Genomic DNA, 22,542 nt, shown 5'->3' on the forward strand with positions numbered 1-22,542 from the left:
AATTATGGCCTCCCTTACTTGAACTGGAATCTCTCTGGGTCCCATATTTAAAATTACAGTGGTAATTATGAAATACAAAGTCAATATTTCTGCTTTATTTATATTATAACTGCTTGATTTACCATGGAATAACAAGAGAACAGGCCTTGCCTAGCCATGAAACTGCTTGTCAGTTAATTGTCCAATTATTTCTGAGCCACTAAAATCAATTTCTTAAATTCCTAAATAGTTAATATAATCTTTGCAAACAAACAAATATTGAATTAAAGCTGGAATCCTGTGCTTCAGTGACATATTCTTCCATTTAAAATCTACTGTGGTGGTGTACAACTATGAAAACAGTGTCTCAAACAAATTATGGATCTAACATTCATCTTCAGTCTTCTAGTATTTTGTTTATCTAACAAAGAACTGATAAATATGACATATTTAAGACACGAATGAATATAATCAACAGGCATAGCCTTACTGACAGGCGTAACTAGATTGTTATTAACTGCATCCTGTTCAGGGGTTCTAGTGTTACAGCTTTGGTATATTGTTTGATATTTTCAGGCTGGCTCATTATTACAATGACCAGAGTGAACCAGTTGTAAGCACATTACTTTCACAAGTGCTTTTTCTGCTATTGTATATTGAAATACCTGTCGACTGGGCATGAGCGTAAATAAATTAGTCAATGAAAACACAAAAGTATGGAAAGAGCGATACTCCATTCCGTACTGTTTAGATATGGATTCAGCATTTCAGTACCTTCATATGATGTGAATGTGGGGGGAAAGAAAGAAATATTTCAGTGATCTTGCAAATAAGATGTAAATGTAAACAAATTCTGTCTGTATTCCTGCTTGGCTAAATTCACACATGATTTCACTGAGGATATAATAGGAAAAGAGTGAAACTGGTTGCTCTTACTCGTTTAAATTGCAGTTTGTACGCTGACCACATGAGGGCAGCAAACACCACTTAATAACAAGTCTCAGCTTCCCAGTTCAGGAGCATGAGGAAAGTTTCATGAAGTCAGAGCTGTGACCATAAAGACATCCTTTCACAATGCGTCAGGGGACGAAAACAATGCATTACAAAAGGAAAAGGATTCAAACATGAAAACAAACAAAACCACAGTCACTGAGGCAAGCAGACCACAATACGAGGAGGCGTCTCATGCAGAGAGGCCGCTCCCGAGCTGGGCTCTGTAGCCCACTGCTATGGGGAAAGAGAGTCAAACACATCAGCGGGGTTTGCCTAGAGGAAGAAACACACAGTTAAAGTCCATGTGCAAGGCCACAATGACAAGGGCCCGAGGCTGGTACACTGCGCACAAAGGACAATATTAGCCACAACAGCCAGTTTGTTGGTAGAGTGGTTGCAGGTCAGCTTGGTAGAAAATGTACATTTGACAAAACACTCTTGAAAAATAAATGTCACCCTGTCTGTATTCATTTTGTGAGGCACCACAGTGGTAAGGACACAAAGAAGTGCGTCTGCCATAGGCCATCGCATTGGCTTGTGATGATATACTTGCCGCTTCGTCTGTGTCTCTGTGAGAACATTCCCACTGAAAGACGAAATGTAATGCTTGGCGCGTGATTGACAAGTTGTAGTCGTGCAAAGAATTTCAGTGGCTCTGCTCCTCTGTATTTACTGAGAAGCTGACTCTTGAATTTTAACAGTTTGTTTCATGGGAATTCCTTGTACTGTCGCTGTTTCACAATCAAAAAGAGGATTCAAAGCACAATAAAATTACATTTCTCAATATCCTTTGTAAAGCAATAAACAGAAAACTGCTGAGCATGCAAGTTTGTTTAGCACAGATTTGGTAGCATGTTGCTTGGAATTCACATATTTAAAAAAAAAAGGAAAATGACATAGGAAAGACTTCTTTGGCTCTGTTTTATTCAGATTTGTATATTTAAAGATTTATGGACAACATTAAAATACAGCGAAAGATTTGTGGATGACATTTACAGCTATTTACTTGACTCACAAAAATCAGCGTACAAAAAAAAAACAACAACACTGATACACATTTGACAGGTAAAAAAATTCCCTGACGTTGGGCCCTTTAAAAACCAGGTGAAAGTTAAACGCTCTGTATTTATGGGGGATTGGCTCGCTCTCATGAATAATTGCTTGTTTGTGTTTTTTCAACCTTCAATAAAATTCTTCAGGCTCTATTGGCCCCCTCTGTTGTTCAATTTTTGATAACAACAATCAAAACAGCGCCGTGATGGGTTGGGTGAAGATCGATAAGCCCACTCAACTCCACCGCCATCACATGTGCGATGAAGAGAATAGCTGGAGTGAAGATGTATTCCAACTCAAATTATCAATACAGTTCATGATCTTTGAGAAAAGAAAAGCTCCAGGAGCAATGGTTAATGGTGTTATTTTCTTTGCGCATTGTCACACTGTGTCCACTGACAACCCCCTGCACCCCATATACACACACTTTTACATTCACAGGACACACACATGCCCTGCAGCTGTGTGTGGTAGCGTCTTTCTCCTATTAACCAGGCAGCCTTAGAATCAATAGAAAACATAAAGAGGCCTAATCTTTTCAGGTGCTTGGTGCTGATTGCCTATTACACAATAATAACACACCTTGAATCTCACAGAGCACGAGAGACAGAGAAAAACTCTCACCTCATTCTAATGCACTTAAAACAGCCACAAGCCAGTCGCACAGTAAATCTATAGGTTTGCAGTGGAGCAGATGGTTTCAGCTGTGGCCTTTATGAGGGCTGTTAGCTAGTGTGCTTAAAGAAATTCTACCAGAAGCAATGACATATCAGAGGATACAGTTTATCGCTACATGGAATGAGACACTACCAGTGTCTCCTTTTGCAAACTCCAGTCTCTTGTTGTTTGGCACGCAGCTTTAGGTTGTGGAAGTTCCATACGCTTTGTCTCAGAGGTAGAATAACAGCTGTTGCAGTCTATGTCTCCAGTGGAGGACAAAGGGGATTACCGGCCTTCATTCTGGTGTCTGAAGTGGACTAAAAACATCCTCAAAACCACACACTGTTAAAACCACTTGCAGGCGCATACGGCTTTGCTTTTCAACAACGAGCTGTAAAACAAAAAAAACAGTCAAACATTAATGAGCAGTTACGCCGTTTTTCTTTTTCCACATTCACTGATGTCATGTTGTAAGTCATTAGGTGTTAGTCTGTCAGTGTCTTCCTCCAGAAAAGCTCCACTAAATTCCAGAGCTGTGTATGGCTTCAGTCTGGCTGTTGACTCTGGCTGAGATTCTATAAACTGAGCCAGCAGGACAGGTGGAAGATCTGGGAGTCAGGCAAGTCCAGGACTGGAACCAGTGCTATGGATGGACTGGACTCTGCTACTGAGCTTCTTAAAGTTTCCTCAAGTCCTGAAAAGTAGATTTGGGGAGGTGGGTAAAAGGGTGAGGACAAGAAAAGCATTAGTTTCATTAAAACTTTCGCAGGAGTTGAACATTATGTTCTCATGTAGATGCCCCACTGGGGGTGTCCCAGGACAGAGGCTACATTTACCCTTCGACCAGGGAACACGGCCCATTTACAAATTATTGGCATTCTTAAATACTTGGCAGATTGCAGCTGCCCACCCCCACTTCATTCACCTTCCTGCAGTGCAAGCATATGGTCAAGCAAGGACTGATCTCTAGGCTACCCCTCCCAAATTTTGAGACACATATGACCAAACACATACACAGACACATGCGGCCTACAGGGGGCTAAAGGGGTCTCAATTTGCCCTTTTGGACAATTGAGCAGCTTGTTGGGGGTATCTAGTGGACTGCATCCTTTACTCTTGTTGAGTGGGGATATTAGGAAACTGTGTTGGGGCTGTCACTCAGCTTCGCTGGAGCTGAGACATGTTGTTAGAGCATGTGTATGTGTGTGTGCGCGTGCGTTTGTGTGTGGCTACAGATGAACAGTGGACATGTGAGAATTCTTTGAGTGTCTCAGAGGCTGTTCTTGATGACAGCCTGTCTATGTAGCAGTAGCCAGCTGGGATTTTGGTCCTTCCCTCATCTGCTCTGTGCACTAATTGATCACAAGTGTTCCTGTCTCATGGTTGACTGTCCTGCCTTATTTCTTCTAATTTAGCAGCACGTCGGATGAGTCTTGGGTGTGGTCACTACAATCCAGCAAGGTCGTAGAATTAAACATCTGGGAACCACGCTGTCGTAAGTGTAGCATCACAGACCTTACTTATGTTACATTAGCAATTATATTTGGCAAAAATAAAAAATTTTTTAAAATTTACCTTCAATCAGAGTGGTCAAAAACAAACTAGTGCTCTTTTAATAACATCTACTAGTACTATATAGTACTCTGTGACATCTGTATGAACTTCTAAAAAGAGAAATCAGGACACAGAGGTTACAATAGTTCTGCACTATTTAATAATCCCCATTCTCTTTCATTTGAAACACACACAGCATGTCAGACATCCTTACAAAGAGCCCACACACCCTAATTAGCTAATATGCACTACAGCTTAAAATGCCCCCACTGAACATAGGCCTTTTGTGTGGGGGGGCATTAAAAGCCTAAATATGTGTTATCAGAGCATGTGGCACACCCTGGGAAGCGGGATCCTCTAGAGATGGCAAGCTGACAACTGAATGAGCTATGGCGATCACAGACAGGGGATGGTTTTATTAAGAGAAGAAACATACCCTTCATCACACCTTGTGCGCTAAGCCTGTTTTATGTCAGGATGTTTTAATCTTTGTACCAATGGATAGGAAATAATTGTGCTCTCTCTTTGAGAGTCACTTTCAGTGTCTGTGTGCACAGACATGCATGGATGGAAGGCAGGAGGGGGGTGAAGGTGACATGAATGACCACGCAATTTTTTGTGGGGATTTTTTTTTTTGGTCTTTTTAGATAAAAAGTGAGCAAAGAGAGAGTGCCTTTTTCCTCCTGTCCCTATAAAAGCTTCTGTAAAATTCACGCAAAGTCCGATGAGTACTTCCCATCATATACCCAATCCCCTTCCCCTGGTCTCTTAGCCCCCCGCCCCCCTTTTGGGGGCTACATGGGGAGCCTCATTGTGAGGCTCGGTGGACAGAAGCTGTAAGATTCAAAAAGCCATCAAATTAGCATAAGATGAGACTAAACCATCTACCCAAGAGGACCAGTCATTATTCTGCTTCACGGCAAACACACAGGGAGCTGAAAAGGCTGTTTTCAAAACCAAAACATTACTAATGCCCACAACACCCTTTTATGCTAAACATTAACAGCCATTTTGTTTGAAGCGATTAATACATAAATATTGTAAGCCTAAGTGAATAGAAGGAGGGGTGTCAGTGAAGGCTGTGGTGGGGAGGAAAGAAAAGGGGTCTTCCTGTGTGGAATGGATAATGCCTGCTGGGGTTGTGGGGCTTTTAAGCCGTGGCTAAGGCCCAGAGCCAGTGGTTTTTAGCTGTGCTACACTGACTTCCAAACTGGTCAAATTAACCGGTAAACGAGGTGGTAATTAGCAAGTGTTGGCTCATGAAAATTGTTTATTTAGTCCGAAGAGAATAAAGAGAGAAGCCGAGGAACCGGAGGAGCACAAGGCTTGCACACCTCTCTTTAGTAATCTTTCTATGCTAACGCCAAACCACATGACTTCTTGTAATGTGAAAGTTTTCTTGTAAAAATGAACCCACAGAGAATTACCGCGCCCAGCTGTAGCTCTTGTCAGTTCTGCTGAGGCTTACATTGTTAAATTACCTACATTTTATTTTATTCAATTTCTGTTACTCATTATGCAAAATAACGGATTTGTTTCTAATTATATATTTTTTTCTTTTGTTGTAAAATAAGACTATTTAGGTCCATCAAAAAAAAAGATTTATTTTCTTGAGTTGTGAGGTTCTATCTTTGAAGGAACCTTTCTATCGTAAGTAACAAGTTGAGACAAGATGTTTAAAGGTTTCATTCGAACCATATGTCATGTCTATCAACTGTGAATCCTAACGCAACCAAAGAAAGGAGGGGGTGTGCAGTCACATTTTGCTCCAGTGGTGTCTGTCTGCCCGCTGTCAGCGGCAGTTGCAGCACTGTGACTGCTTGCGCCAGAGGTGTTACTTTTCCTCCTTTGACTTTTTGGATTCATCACCCAATGAGCACAGGCTGTGACCCATAAAAAAGCCCACGGGTAAGCTTCCAGGGCTTAGTTGTGCATGTGCTGTACGGGAGCAAATTCTACCTCAATGATGAGTCAGTAAATGGTTTGAGGAAAGCAGTGTGTGCGGTCCATAATCAAAGAAACAAACATGTCAAGGGTAAATATCTAGGTTGAGCTTGCTCCAGTTCACAAATGACCCGGTAACACGGCTAACAGTTTCTATTAAAACAACAAAATCTGGAAAAACAAGCTTTTCCTTTTGTTGTGGATGACACAAGAAACAAATGGAAAGAGTTGTATATCATGAAACAATGTTCAGTAGCAATTATATAATTAGGTAAAAAAACAAACAGCTCTGCTTGGCTGGCACACATATATCAAGACGTATTCTCAACAGAGCAACCTTTTTCTCATTCATTTCTGGTAACTGTAATTTCACATCCTCAAAGTGATGAGTTATGTCAAAGCTAAAAGTGACAGTAAGATGGCTGGTTTGGCACAAACTCAAAAATGTTAATTAACTGCTTCAGAGATGACTTGACAACTGAGCCTATGTGATCGATGTGCTCATCGCCCTTTTTCCCTCTGAGAGAACATCTCTCAGGATAAAACAAATACCGCTCCACGTTTGTCTTGACAAGAACCTAGAATCCTGGGACGACAATATGGCGGCGTATGAAAGTGTAATGATGACAAAAGACTGCCAGCTGCTTGGGTTACTGTACACAGTGCAGACACAACAAATGAGTTATAATAATTAAACACAGGAAGGAGTTGAGATCCTCAGGAGAGACGGTTTCCTTCAATACTTTATGTTGACTTAACCAGTGTCAGCTCAAACTTTCTTTGAAACAAGAGCGCAGAGAGAGACAGCGAGTCACTTTGTTTTCATTAATACAGTGATGTGCAGCTTAACTCAGAAGAGCAGTATATCTCACACGTGTTCCTTCTAACAAAGCAGCCTATTTAGGATAAATCCTCTTAATGGGCGCACATATTGGATCACTTTAAATGCACGTATGTGTGTGTGTGTAATGTTACAAGTGAAGCCCGTGACATACCTTTAACAATCTGCTGTGCCAGTGAGTGGCTGCACTTGAAGAACACCCTAGCACACTGTGGCACCAGCTTAGCATCCATCTTCTTTGTGGCTTTCCTGAATGCAGTGCCAACTTCTTCTGTTACATGCTTTACATCAGTGGCCTCCAAGTTATCACCATGGACAGCCAGGGAAAGTGAAAGCGAAGCACTATGGCTGTCAGCAGACAGTAGAGTGTAACACTCTATAGATCCACAGGCTATCTTTGTAGTCACGTGACAGGAAGTCCTTTGGGTGGGATCGTCACGAACTGCAGTTGCATGAAGCTCAACGGCTGCACCCTTGGGCAAGGCAGGTACCACAACGACCAATAACGGCACACGTCTGATCGCAGAGTCCCACAACAAGTCCTGCAATGTAGACAGATGGTACTGAAATGAATTGGGTGGCAAATTATATACTATGTTGTGTTACGCACTACAATCAAATGTATGGCCCTCCTGCTGAGTTTCACGCTGCGTCTTTGGAACAAAAACACTACTCCATCAGCATTATCCCAAATGCTACCACACGGCAGTAGGACAGGCTTTTTACTTGAAAGACTGACAGACTATCAATTAATGTGAGACTGGGAGGTGACCCTTGGTAATGATAGTGTACAAACAATTCAGAAAGAATCCATCGTGCTTGCAGCCACCATGAATAAAACACATAAATGCATTCATTTGAGCTTCATGCACTGACATGGCAGGTCCTATCAAAATGACTTCTCACCTTTCTAGGAAGATCATCCACAACATGTGACGGCAGTTTCACCGCACGCATTTAGAGAGAAATGGCCTCCAATTTAACTGCAGGGCCAAAATTTCTCCTTTTTTTCCCCTCCTCTGGACTGAGGGCCATTAGCACTAACAAAATGTCTTGGAGCAGTGCTACAATGTGGCCCTCTAATAATACTTGGCTGTGGCTTCATCTGCTAATGGGAGAGAAATGAGTGTTTTATATAACCGTCATTTCAGTCAGAGTCGATAGGGCAAAAACACTTAACCCCCCCCCCTTTCAATTTGCTGGATCAATTTTCATCCACTTACACCCCACTTCGTAAGTGCAGAATAATAACAGGTTACTTACATTTTATTTTGATATTCACTCACAAAAAGAAGAAATCATTGACAAGCCACATGGCGGCCTCTTTGTCCCTTCAGCAGACAAACCTGTCATGACCCAAACCGCCACATTCACTGAAGTAGCACTTACCTTCAGATTAAACTTCAGCAAATGCTTAATTGTGTATCAACAGCTAACCTCTTGACTTGGAGAGTTAGAAAAAGAAGAAAAAAAACATGAAAAATGCAGGTGTCCACAATGAGTGTGTGTAAAGAGGTTAGGTTAAGATTTCGCTACTCTTTACTGATTTTGAAGAGCGCTAGCTTGCAGTGATCAACAATAACAATCTCAGAAGGAGAAGCAGAACAATTACCATGTGATCTCAAGCCTCTTAGCATGTCAGACAAAGTGACACCACACATACGTGTCCTATGCTTTGATAAATGTTATATTAGCACTTCTGGCTCAGGCTAGGTATTTTCCTAGAGGGAACTGGTTCTCCACTTGTCAATAGTGATTGAACAGAGGACTGAGAGCTGAAACTGAAGAGAAGAATGACAGGACAGAGGGGTCTTGCTCAGCCAGGCTTAAAGGCCACCCTGCAGGGCCTTGAATGCTAAGATGCTATACCCCACCGACTGTCTACAAGGGACTTCAGCGCAGTGCTCTAGCCTCTGGCAGGACATTATTGTCGCAGCAGAGTTGCTGACTTTCTGTTAGAGCTGTCTGTTAATGTTACATCTACTTCATTTTGCCTTTTTGTAATCGATGTACCACAATGTTAGAATTCATGGGATGTTTATTCAGCGGTTCTGTAAATGTGTTTAAATCGCAAAATTGTGTATGTTTCTGCATTTGTGTGTATGATCTGTGGATGCGGATCATGCTTCTCTTGCAGTGGACTGAGAGGGGAAGAACTCACGTCTACCTGGGGAGAGGTTATTAATGACATTAAACTAATAAAAAATCTAATTTGATATATGGTGGAGCTGAGTGCTGGAGAGGCAAGTGGGGCAGGCTGACAGGTGGCTGCGTGTAGATGGTTCAATTCTGCTATACGCAAGCCACTTAGCACGCTCATTACTTCATGCCAATTCATTTCCAGGGCAGGCAAACACTCCCCCTGTGCTCTCTCTGTAGGCAGCAGGTAAAAGCATATAGTCTGACTCTGCTGCGCTCAGCTCTCCACACTGATGGGGTGTGACCTGCTTCTCCTTATGTTTGTTTTCTTTCTCCCCACTTTCCTCCCTCTAACTCACGTCCATGTGCCTGGAGCGTGTGCAGGGTTGAAGGGCCAAGAGGCGTGAAAGCCGAACGGTAAACACGGTAATAAGGAAGTGGTGTAAAGGCGGGGAACAGCAGGGAGCTGATGGGACTTGCTCTGCTTAGCCAGTTCCCCTACATTTCCTGCCCAGCAGGATGCCTTCAGCATGTGGTTCTATGCCTCAGCACTTACTGTAGTGCTGTCAGTCTGCTATAATATCCCTTCCCATTCACTCCCTCATTCACTCTTCTTTTCTCAAGATTCCACTCTGAAGCTCATCAGACTGTTTTTGTAAATGAAACACACAGGGCCATGTCAGTGAGGCGAAAAGTGGAAGAATATGAGGGTATTTCAAAATCACAGCAGAGGCCACAGTTCCTTAAATCTCCCGTAGTAAGCATGTTTACTGTGGTGTACAAAAAAGAAACTTTGTACACTGCAAATTCAGCGTTTTATTTCCAAATTTCAAAACCAAACATTTCTTTAAGAACGTCTCGTCTTTTGCAAAATAACTCGACGTTTGTGCATGTGCAAATAAAGTTCCATTTAAACCTTAATAGACAAAAAAAGAGAAAAACAACAACAATTGAAAGCTGCCATGCTTTCAGAAGCTATTGCTGCTAAACAAAGGGATGTCTGTTTAACATTTATTGACTTATCACATCAACATCTCCCTGTTCATCAACCCTTCTGCACACACATGCACACAGACAAACAGGCTCTTTGTGGTTTAATGCACCGTAAATACAATTTCACACTTGTAGCGACTCCAGTATGCTCCCAATTAACCCTGCAAGCTTCTTCATCCACCTGATTAGAGAAATTATCAACGCACAACAACAACATGGCCCTTTAGCTTCACAAACACACTAGGCACTGGTGTTTCTTAATATTATAAAATTGCACTTCACAGGTCTGCTGGGCCTTTATATCTTTGCATATAAAAGAATAAGACCACATAATCCAACACATGTTTTTCTAACTATTTTTTAAGTGTAATATCTTAACAGTTTTTAACCTCACACAGCATGTTGTTATTATTTTTTTTGCTAGTGAGATGCATATATTTACATATCATCTGTATCCTTTTCCCCTAAAACTATTTTGAGCTTTGTTTTGAAAAGGCTTTATAAATTTGGTTTAATAAGTCACTAACTTATAGCTACTCATAATTTAAGCACTTGTCTTTGTTCTTTCGTGTGTTCCCTGTATTTCTTCTGCTGTGTGTTATAAATCTACAGCACAGAGAGCAAAGTGTAGGGGTCAAGGGAAGATGACATGTCAAAAGCTAGACCAAAGACAAAAGGTGATAGAGCACAGAGTTAGGCTAGTAACCCAGCACCCTGCTTATAGGTGAGGCACCCTGATCTGTCAAGTACTGTTGTTTAATTTGGAGTCAGTTGAAATTAAAATGTGGTCTCCTGGTAGCAATCCCAGGTCAGTTGAATGAATATTTTCATTGTTCTGACACATTGCTTGGAAGGAGACCAGATGGATGGAGTTGTACATCTTCAGTGACCTCTGATATGAACCTAGTCCGGTTGCCCCCCAAAGCATTGTCCTCAGTTAGCCCTGTTATTATGTGAATGACTCACTCAGTACTTCAAATTTCCACTACACTGTCAATGCTTTAAAATTCTATTCCAATGTGAGTTACAAGGACAAGCAGAACAACACTAACCTAATCACTATACTAGACTTATCTATATGACATGTTTATATTTTAGAATTCAGAAATTTCTAGTTTTATATATACACGACTGCAGGATTTAAATAATATTTGGAATTTTATATTCTGGTATACTACTAAATACTGTTAACTGACATGATGTTGACATTCTCTATCCACTCTTTAACAGTGTTCGCCACTCCACCAAGCCACATGTTGGAGGTGGGCTCCTGCATTTCTCCCTAAGGCCCTATTCCCATGGCTAGAGAGATTACTGTGGGAGGAGAAGGGCTGCCAAGGGAGACTGGAGCCCCTATTAGATGTATGGAGCGGCGTTGTAAGCCTTGGCGGTAGAATGAAGGGAAGGATGGAGGGAGGTGGCAGGAAAGAGGGGTAAGGAGGGAGATAAGCTGCTCTGAGAGTTGAACGGAGCTCCAAAATGGTGTGTGGGGGCAAAGGATTAGGGAGGCTCTGAGGAAGACATCTGCTTCTGTGCCAAGCTCCACATTATCAAAGACACCAGCGTTTCCCACATCATCAACTTTTCATGAGTGCACTCACTGGTAAATATCAGTAGCAGCGGCTTGGGTCTCAAGGGGGCAAAGAGGGGCGAGAAATCTTGCCTTATTTCACAACTATAAACCACAATTCTGAAAGGCCTCTCTGAAAAACTTGGATACCAAATCAAGTTTCTCTTCTTTTACTTATTCATTGATGCATGGATCCCACTGTCTTGTAATCCATTAAACATGTGTTCATCTTATGTGGGTGTAACATTTTATAAGTATGATCAATATTTCCTCTGCATCCATGATAAAACAGTCAGACATTGCTCTGGCATAAATTTTACAAATAAAAATCTCACTCCAGAGTGACTGACCTTCTCTCCTTCTGTGGCTCTCAGCATGCTCTCCCAGACGGCACGGATGATCTGGATGTCTTGGTGCCTTGTAGTGTAGCAATGGGCCTGGACAACATGAGCCAGAGTCAAGCTGCCAATCACAGCTTCCAGAACCTTTTTCATATGGCTGAAGGACAAGTGAGCCTGGGTGTAGGTGGCAGCTTTTACCAACTCCATTTTACAGGGTACCAAAGCAATTTGGCCAGAACAGAACACCACGTCATTGATCTGGAGAAGAAATATAAGGAAAAATGTTACAATGGTATGGTAAAAACCCAGACTAAGCATTAACAACCCACTATGTTAGCTGGGCATATTGAAGGCTGTGTGTGGACAGATATTATCAATAGGTGGAGTGATGCAGATAAATTTAAGCATACTGAGAAATCAGCAGGGTGCATGCTAGAATCTGATGGAACATTAGCCACAAAATGTGATATCCATGGATTAAAAAGAAAATAAATCTTAGTTTTCATTATGTTTCACGTAAGGGATTGGTTCAATAGATACAGTTGCATTTTTAGATGTTTTAATAATTGTAGCATATTATCTTTCTGTGAATTTAGTATCTTGATCTCACATATAAAAACTAAGAAGGAGCAGAGCATTTCTAGCACCAGCCACCTGACAGGAGTCACTGCTGAGCACCAGAAACAGTGGGGATATATGGTGTCAGAGTTTGCTTCAAATTAACTGATAACAATATCTATTTTATTAGCAAAATTGTAATAAAAGACAAACAAATTTAAAAATTTCTCCTGCTGCTTGGTAGGAGGAGCTAAAACTGCTCTTTTGAAGCTGAAGGTTGCCGATGCCTGCCATAGTCTAACCTAGCAATCCACTGGATCCATCTATCTTGCACAGTTAATCTGGGTCCAGGTAATGGAGGAGCAAACCAAGTAGAAATTCACTTTTCTCTGGTCCCTGCCTCCAGCTCCTCTGCTGAGATAATGTGGCGTTCTTAAGTCAGCCAAGAAACATAATCTCAGAATATCCAGCGTGTCCTTGATCCATCGTCTGAGTCTCCTCTTGATTGAACATGCCCAAAACACCTCACCTAAATGCTGTCCAGGTGGCATCCTAGATGCCAGAACCCCCTTCATATGGAAGAACAGTGATAGACACCCTTTTAAGGAAGCCTTTTTTTAACTATTAGCAGAGAGAATGAATGTAAAGTGACCAGTAAATTCCCTGCCTTAACATACAGACTCACTTCTCTTTTTCCAAAACGATACAGCAATTGCAGAAATTGAGATAAATCATCCATCTCCCCATTCACTTTGTGTCCAAGACAATTGAACTCCACAACTTGAGGTTCTTCCCAAAACTCAACAAGGCACTTTACCCTTTTCAGATGAGAACCATGTCCCTGTTAGTTCTCATTCAAACCACTTGGCAAACCCAGAGGTCACTGCTCGATGAAACCTAAGGCAGTTAATGGGTTTAACTACATGTCCATAGGTGTGAATGAGAGTATAAATGGTTGTCTGTCTCTCTGTATTAGCTCTGTGAGAGAATGGTAATCTGCACATGGTGTACCCTGCATGGATGGATGGGTGGACGGATGAAATTATCATCAACATGATCGTGGCGATCGTGGCTCAAGAGTTGGGAGTTCGCCTTGTAATCGGAAGGTTGCCGGTTCGAGCCCCGGCTTGGACAGTCTTGGTCGTTGTGTCCTTGGGCAAGACACTTCACCCGTTGCCTACTGGTGGTGGTCAGAGGGCCCGGTGGCGCCAGTGTCCGGCAGCCTCGCCTCTGTCAGTGCGCCCCAGGGTGGCTGTGGCTACATTGTAGCTTGCCATCACCAGTGTGTGAATGTGTGTGTGAATGGGTGGATGACAGGTTGTGTAAAGCGCTTTGGGGTCCTTAGGGACTAGAAAAGCGCTATACAAATACAGGCCATTTACCATTTAACATGTATGGAGGAGGTCAGTAAAGAGGTACAACATCTGGAAAGCATCTAATTGGCAACAGCTTCTTTTTTAAGCATTTGTTTTTCTATCCACGCAAAGAACGTGGATAGGAAAACACAGAATGGAACAACATCAGTCATGGATTGACCTCCCCAGACCCCGAATCTAAACATTATCGAAGCAGTATGGGTTCATCCTAACAAGAATTCATGACTAGCGGAGCCCCAACGACTATAGAGGTCCCTGGGATGGATTTGAACCCACGATTGCTGTGAGGTGCTAGTGCTACCCACAACACAACTATGATTCATGATCTCAAAATCAAAATCCCAGCAGAGACAATGGAAACATAAAAATAAGCAGTGTTTAAGACGTGCAATCAGTCCAATTCAAAAAGTTGTTTTATTTCTCTAAAAAAGTACAATACTGAAAAAGGTGCTATAATCAGATTAACATTAATTATAAGCATGTTTGATTAGCAGTGAATTAATTAACAAGTTATGCCCCCCCATTTTCAGCATCTTATCACCAACCATTCTCATTTCACAGTTCTTAAACAAGCTGTTTTTTAGTGAGAGGTCTGCCAATATATCTCAGTGGCACCAGTGTTATTTATAAGCATAATTAACTTAATAAGCTCAATTTTCTTTTAATACCTCTGTTAGAAATAAGCTCCTTGCATAATGAAACCTGAAAAAAATCTATCTGTTTAATGCAGAGAGACGAATAGGGCTGAGGAGCGGCATTAAGGAGGTCAGGTCTTTAGAGACCTTGTAGCTCACCAGTGCTCGAGACTGGATGGCATTAGTGCTGGACACTGGCTGATGGTCAATGCAAATAAATGCCGATGATAAGATGAAAATAGCATTACTCTGAAGGATCCGGATCTCCAGGGAGTAGCAGCCCAAAACAAGGTATTCTACTAATTTGCAAAGACCTACTTGGGGGTCATGTATTTAACTGCAAGATTACCAGGGTAAGCATGAACTAAAAGTCATATTTAAAGGTCTTCTTTCACGCTTTCGGTGGCTGCTTTAGTGTGTTATGTTACTATCTTCCAAATGAAAACACTGGTGAACTGCTGGATTGGTGGCCGAGGCTTTTCCTCTGTTAGTTATCTACATCACATGTGCAGACGGTTGCCAGCTCACATGTTTTTGGGTAGCGAGACATGTTTTTACGGTTGGTCTCATGCTCTCACACCGCCCAAACACATCTCAAATGAAGTCTCACAGGTCAATTTGATCAAACCCACAGACAAAGAAGCTTTTAGTTTGGGGTTTTAAAGAATAATCTGTGTTACTATTATGTTGAGGAACTGTTGAAGAACGAGCAGTTGCATTGCAGCCATCTGCAGCACAGGAGAGAGGTTTTTTTTACGATGAAGCATGTAAATCAGCTAGTGTAGTACAGTAGACAGCCCTAATGAAAAACGAACCTGTAATTTGTCTACGAAGGGCTCTTTGAGATTGGACAACCCCTAAAGTTCTTCTCCCCCACACTCACTGCAATTCAAACTAAACTTTTTCTTGTAGGATTCACTTCTAATTGGTCCGCACAGATGGCACTTTATTTAATCTTGAAAACCTGAAGCAGGCCGTGTACCATTTAGAAATTCCATTTAAAACACTAACAGGACAACATGCTACATAGCCATTTAGAGGTCAGACGCAATCATGGCTATTTCCATAATCAAATGTGCCTTCCATGAATCACAACTCCTGGCCTCACTTTTCAGCTCTGATGAATCTTTTGCTTCCATCTCTGCTGCTGCAAATTACTGGAACAGTGACAAGAGATGGAGAGAAGACAAATGCAAGCAATGTGAGCGAGTGAGGGGGCAAAGAGAGGGGAGATAAGGCCTCCAGTGCTTTCAAGCATTTGGATCAATCACCAGATCACTTACCTGCTACAATGATCTACCCAAGAGCCAGCGTTACTGTGACTGGCTAACATAAAAGCCAGATTCCCACACATCAACAACAAATTGTCATTGGCGTTCCATTTATGAGCCATCAAATGCCATCATATCCACTCCAACAAAGAAGAGCTCCATCAGGTTGGATGGGTGGCCAGAATCTTTTAACAAGCTCATCCCCTATGAAAAGACCTCACTTCTTTCTAAATTCATAAAGGCCAGCTACAATTTGTCAATTTGAATATCAAAAGGGTCTAGCATGGGGTCCCTTGGCTGTTAAAGGCAGACTCCCATAGCTGCTCCCTAGCAGGTGTGTGATGATCAATTATTAAGGATCCCACTCTGGTTACTCTTAGTGGGAGGTGAAACTGGGGATCTGGGGGGTTTGTGGTGGTGGGGGAACATATTTCTGTGTTGAACCTGGATGGGAGAGAGACAGCAGAGAAGGGAGAGCGAATACTATTTACATAAAATTAACAGTTCAAAAGAATGAGTTCACACACCAATCAAACTTGTTAATTGACTGTCAATGGTGTGTCCCTGAATATACAACACAACTACATTATTCATCTTAGGCCTTGACAGGAAGACAGTCCAATTTGCATGGGTGTTCTAAACGTGATCAACAACCACAATGCCACATGCATTTTTAATAGGCCAGAGATGGGATCCTTTAATATTCATAAGGGTCAAACAATTGCATATGACATTAAACTTTCTATAACAAGGTAAGTATTTTTCAAATGCTAGCCTTAGTGATCTAAATGGCCCGCAGAGAAAAGGGAGAAAGTGCTATCTTCCAGTCTTCACAGTGAATCAATGCTATATGTCCACGTTGGTTCATTTTATTTAAATATCAAATAATATTAGCTATGTATTGCCAAAATAAGGTTGACTGAAAGTTGATTTAATATTAGTCAGTTGGTTCCGAGCTGGTTTTATTTATTTCTTCATTTACCAATGTTTGAGAATAACACGCATCATTAGTTTAAACAACCATGTTGAGACATTTTTCATTATGTAACAATAACTGAGATTTACACAGCTATAATAACAAAACATCAAACTTAAAAAAACCCTTCTTGAACGATCCGTGCTTCCAATTTACCGAACAACTGAGAAGATAAAACATTTTCCAACTAATTTGTGTTTTTGTGCTGTACTTTACTGACCTTTATTCCACGGTAAAAACAATGTGATTCTTCTAATGAACCCAATGACACATCCAAAGGTCACCAAATTCAAAGACATTTTTTCCCTCTCTGAGAGGCGCAGACAGTAGAACGTATGTAAATGTACTCAGGAAGCGCCTGGCTGTGTCCACTCCCAGTCCTTAACAGTGTCTCGTTTCAGACTGGTGTGTCTGAGGTGTTTCTAATTGCAGTTTGTGTCAAAGGGTTTCCAGAGATGACCAGACAGTGCTAGACTATATTCACATCGGTGTCGAAGCCCTCTGGGCCCCCATCCCGTTGAAGACATCTCCAAGTGTCATTAGCAGAGCCTTGGAATGGTATAGATGAACTAGGCAGGCCTGGATAAAATGACCTGGTATTGATGAACAGTCAGGCTTTTCTGCCTGGTTCCAAGGACAGAGAGGTGGAAAACTGCTCCACCACTCCTATCAGATATGCTAATGGTCACATTTCTCCCCATTGAGACCTCATGCATAATTTAACTAGGAAAATGATAATACAAAATGTGTAAAATAGGTTAGATTAATATGGTGTAACTTTTCCTTTATCCAAGGACATATAACAAAGCTAATGGGGCAATGGCAGTACTATATCAGCTACACTGTCAGTAATTAAATGCAAAATGTAACTAATATTTGGGAAATTTAATTTGTTAAAATGCTGTTGCATGTTTTTTATATAGTGAAGACTAACCACGGAGTAAGAGTAAGTAAAAGGCAACTTGTTCATTGTTGAAGCGTTACATTGCACAGGACTTATGACGATTTTTGAAAGCTGGAAAATGGAACAGAATAAAATGGTAAAATTGTATGATGTGTAAGAAGCACTAGACCACATGTAAACCCACAATACTGCGATTAAATGTTATTTGAAACCCTAAATTGATGTATAAGTTATAAAAAACACTTTTATTGGAAAATTCTTTGGTTTACTTTTAATCCCATATGGAGCATTTTTAATGTGACAAATTTTTCTTTGGTAATTTTCTTCTTTTCTTGAATACTTTAGGGTTGGCAAATAGCTCAAAATAGTTCAAAATCTGGGGATCAAAAACTGAGGTTGAAGTTTTGAAGTTTTGTTGAATGTATTTAAGTGCATATATTATTCCTGCTTGTTGGCGCAGATTTGATATGCAACAACCGTTTAATCCTTGTGTGGTGGATGGCAGTTTGTCAGGGATGTGTGCTGTGATTTCATCTCAAACTGGCTTCAAGTCAGTGGGGTTCTTTCAGCATTAGTGAATTCAAAGCAGATCACGTCTGGGAGTGGGAAATGATAAGAAATGGGCTCGTGTTGTGCCACGCCCTGAGGAAATCCTGCCTCTTCTGACACCTCATTTCGAAAATACAAACCTTTCAGGAGAACCACAGCCTTTCTCCCTTCTCCCAAATCTTTCACCATGTTAGTCTTCTCATTTAAGGCTTCATGGGAAGGGGAAAAGATATTTGCCTTTTTTTTTTATTCCCTCCTCTTTTTTCCACTCTCTTTATTTTTGTCATCCTGTTTGTGTTCCAGTTTGAGCCTAACCCCTGTATGCTCAACTGTCAGACGACATCAGTGTTACTTAAACTGCGACATAAATAGCCATATAAATTGCACAAAGAAGAGGCATTTCTGAACGCGTGCTCTCAGGTCTAAAATGAAACATTTATTTTGAAAGCAATCCATAAACATATGTTGAAGACACAGTGACAATTTTAGCAAAATATGCAATATTACGCAAGTATAATGACCCAGTGTTGAAGCAATGTGTGGTCAGTCTGAGGGGCACTGGCTATTCCCCAGCCCCCCACCCTCACTAAGCTCATCTGTATTTTTATTTTCTGTCTGTTATGTCTGCCCTCGACATGCCTACTCCATACACAATGAACCTTGTGGAAGAGTAACACTGCCATGCCAGCTCTAGTCAACTTAATGCTGGTCAGGAGCTGCCAGTCAGTACTATAACCAAGGTCAGAGGAGCTTGACTGCTGGATGCCAAGGGACACACACTGGAACGTCAACAGGCATAAACAAAAGACAAAACAAAAAAAGTAAATGCATCTTTCCCCGTCATAAAAAATGTAAACTTAAAAAAATAAAATAAAATATGTGTTGTGTTGTGTTTTGCTGGACACATTTATTGCTGCTAAAATGATGTTAAATTTAAGAAATACGATCAAATAAACATAACAAATACTTCAAACTGATGTAATATAATTGTGTGCTGCTTCAGACTACTGTGCCACACCAGAGTTGGGTTGAAAATGAAGAGTGATGGAGGGGCATGGGTTTTCATTGCGTTAGGCAAAATGCCCTGCTGCCTTCAACTGTCCCGACCTCACATTTTTTGACAAATTGGTTGTGAGGCTTTTACGACTGATGCACATATCGCAAAAATCATTTCTGCCAAGCTTCCTCTATGACCTGCCCGTGGGACATGACAAGCCTCTCCATGCATCGCTCTATCAAGCCGAATCTTTCCAGGACAATGCAAATTATGACAAATTCCATCATCCTGCATTATGCGCTTTCCCGCTAATCTCCCTAATTCGAGAGAATCGGGGAGGGTCTCGCTGTTTCAGCTGAGGGGCATGTTGTCTGACTGAATGATGCTGAAACTACAACCCTCATCCCCCGTTCTTTCTCCCTCCCCAGCTGCGACCACCTCGTCTCTTCTGTCTTTTCATATTTTTCTTTTCCGTGAAGCAACATTTCTTAGTCTGGCTGGTAAGAGAAGCGTCAACTTAACCTGGCCACAGAAGAATTATGTCAAAATAAAATGCTATAGCCGTTAAAGTGTAACTGTCAGGAGTAGTGAAGTTAAACAAGTCTGTGTGTGAGTGTATATGAGGTATAACCAGCACAGGACCACGGTGTGAAATGTCTATTCTGCATGACACAGGCTGAATCAATCATTCTGTGTCGCAGCAAAATGAAGCTGCTAATCGAGCGAGAAAAGTCCATACACATACACACATCCTGTCTTGTCTATCCTCTAGAAAATTAATTTTTTGCAGTGGACACAATGTGTAGCTTAGTGTGGAAAAATAAACAACAAATTAAACATTTAAAATAAGAAGACTAGCTGACAGAAATATGATAGAGAAACTGCAGCGCAGAGCAAATGAAATGTATTCCTTCTTCATCTCAACAGATGGCAGTATGACTGCATTAAAAAGGCAGCTGGCACATCAGCCATGGCGCAGATACTGTATAAAGTCCAGTCAAAGCACGGACATTCTGACCAGACAGCATCAGAGTCTCCGTGGATTTTCGTTTCATTTCTTTCTTTCTTTTTTTTGACCAAGTTAAAATATTCACAGAAACAAGCCACAAATACAACTGGTGAATTGCAGGATCGTGGATTTAAAAAACAAAACAAAAAAAGAAACAATACGAGGAAAATATATTTTTAACATTCACTTGATTCCACTTTGTATTTTTTCATTTTATCAATGAAACGCCAACATAGCTGCAACGTGACATTAATAATATAAAGAGGAACAAATCAAAATCACAAAGATGAAAAAATATTTTAGTAAAAAAGGGCACAAGGATGGATAACGTCAAATAATAAACTATCATGTATTATTCCTACAGTATGAGTATTGTATAATAATATAACACTACAGGAAAATATAAAAAAGCATGGTTCGTAAAATGCACCAAATCCTAGGTGAAAAACCTAGAAGAAAATTAACAGCTGTGTGAGTGCATCAAATTTAGCTCAATGCATTTTGGCATGCAGAAGACATTGTGCAGTCTATATTATATTAAATGAACATCTCAAATTCATCATATATTACCGATACACACAGTGCCTGACATTCTCTTTCATAACATTTCTATAGGAAAAATTAGAAGAAAAAACACAATAAAAGTAAACATGCTGACACATGCCAAAAAGAGGAGGCAGTATATTATTCATCTGCAGTACTTTTACCTCAGCAAAGCATACTTTGATGACAATGGCATTTTGAAAAATGAATAATCCAGGTTTGAAGCTACTACTTACAAGAACTGCTCTATGTGAAATTTATGATAGAGTGAGGGTGTAAAATTAAAAAGATGCAATACTCATTTCTAAGCTAGTCACTTACAGCCATGTTTAATATGTTGAACTTGTGGAATAGCTGAAACACAGGCATAACAAATATAGAAATAGCGTATAATGGCAGCTGTATTAAACTCTTTCCAATATTGAATTCAATCATCAGTGAGAGTTAGATTCAATTAATGTTTCTGAGCTGACTGTTTGGCTTTAAAGACTTTGGGTAAGAATAAATTGTTGACAAGGCGGTGGGTTACAATTCCTAATGCTGTTACTTATTACTGTCTGCATGTCACCACACTAGCATGTATGCGTGTTGGTCACTGTATTGTTCTGTCTAGATTTGCCACACATGTAGATTTCACAAGAAAAGCGTCTTCCAGACCCTCCCAATCTGTGTGTTTGCATGTGCGAGTGTGTGTAGGCCCCGTCAGCTATGCCCTCTCGTCACTGCTGGGGGAAGAAACACACCCGGGCAGCTCTGAAAAGAGTGGCTAGTTACCATAGTAATGGGATGGTCATACGTCTCTCCTCTCTCAGACAGTGATGGAAGTGGACAGGACACGCTGCCATGCTTTTTATCTATGCATTTGGTATTCAGTTATTTCATTCCACAAATAAAAAGCTAAGCCATCCCACCTCTCCTTTTTCTGTATTCAAATAGATGGGTGAAATGCGAAGTAAATAGTTGGATATGGGGTAATAATTCACACATGGGACTACAAATAATTGATGTGTTTTGACTGAGTGTTTGTGATTGCAATTGTAATAGCGCGAGTGTCTTGGCAGATGTCTGCGGTGGTGGGATCTTTACATGACGCTTTTCAGATGCCTTCTTGATGTCTCTGAACCATTCACCCCTCCACTGCTCATCAGCAGTGACAAAGTGAGAAGCAAACAAGGATGCATTCACATACACACACAAACACATACAGAAATAGCAAACAGACAAACACACACACACACACACACACACACACACACACACACACACACACACACACACACACACACACACACACACACACACGTACCATGTGGTTCTCTCAAATTAAAAAGCAGAGACTACTATTTATCAAGTGTAATCATATTCATACACCACAACTGATTACATTAATCTACATATCATTAAAAAATATTCTAGTGCATTCCCTACATACAAACCCCCAAATGTTATATATATATATATATATATATATATATATATATATATATATATATATATATATATATATATATATATATATATATACACACACACACACATGTATATATCCATTTTTTTTTTTAACAAATTGAAGTTTACTTATTTGTAAAACTACAAAGATGACTGACTTTTGTAGATGCTATCCACTAGAGACACAACTCAATTTCTTGGGGGAATC

General features: G+C 40.7%; 1 protein-coding gene across 2 annotated transcripts in view; it reads right to left on the reverse strand.

Moving 5' to 3' along the window:
• Positions 1 to 1,960: 1,960 nt before the first annotated feature.
• Positions 1,961 to 22,542, reverse strand: part of dph6 (diphthamine biosynthesis 6) — a 58,338-nt gene continuing 37,756 nt past the window's right edge. The window contains exons 13-15 of one of the 2 annotated variants that reach the window (XM_080871767.1): positions 12,077 to 12,325; positions 7,179 to 7,566; positions 1,961 to 3,379 (exon numbers count right to left, since the gene is read on the reverse strand). In XM_080871767.1, coding sequence (XP_080727893.1) covers positions 3,261 to 3,379; positions 7,179 to 7,566; positions 12,077 to 12,325 — 756 coding nt within the window. In that variant the 3' untranslated portion in view covers positions 1,961 to 3,260. The remainder of the gene's footprint in view (positions 3,380 to 7,178; positions 7,567 to 12,076; positions 12,326 to 22,542) is intronic. The other variant, XM_080871768.1, reaches the window with a different exon arrangement.

Source organism: Rhamphochromis sp. 'chilingali' (assembly GCF_963969265.1).
Source record: "Rhamphochromis sp. 'chilingali' genome assembly, chromosome: 21".
In the NCBI taxonomy this organism is placed as follows: domain Eukaryota; kingdom Metazoa; phylum Chordata; class Actinopteri; order Cichliformes; family Cichlidae; genus Rhamphochromis; species Rhamphochromis sp. 'chilingali'.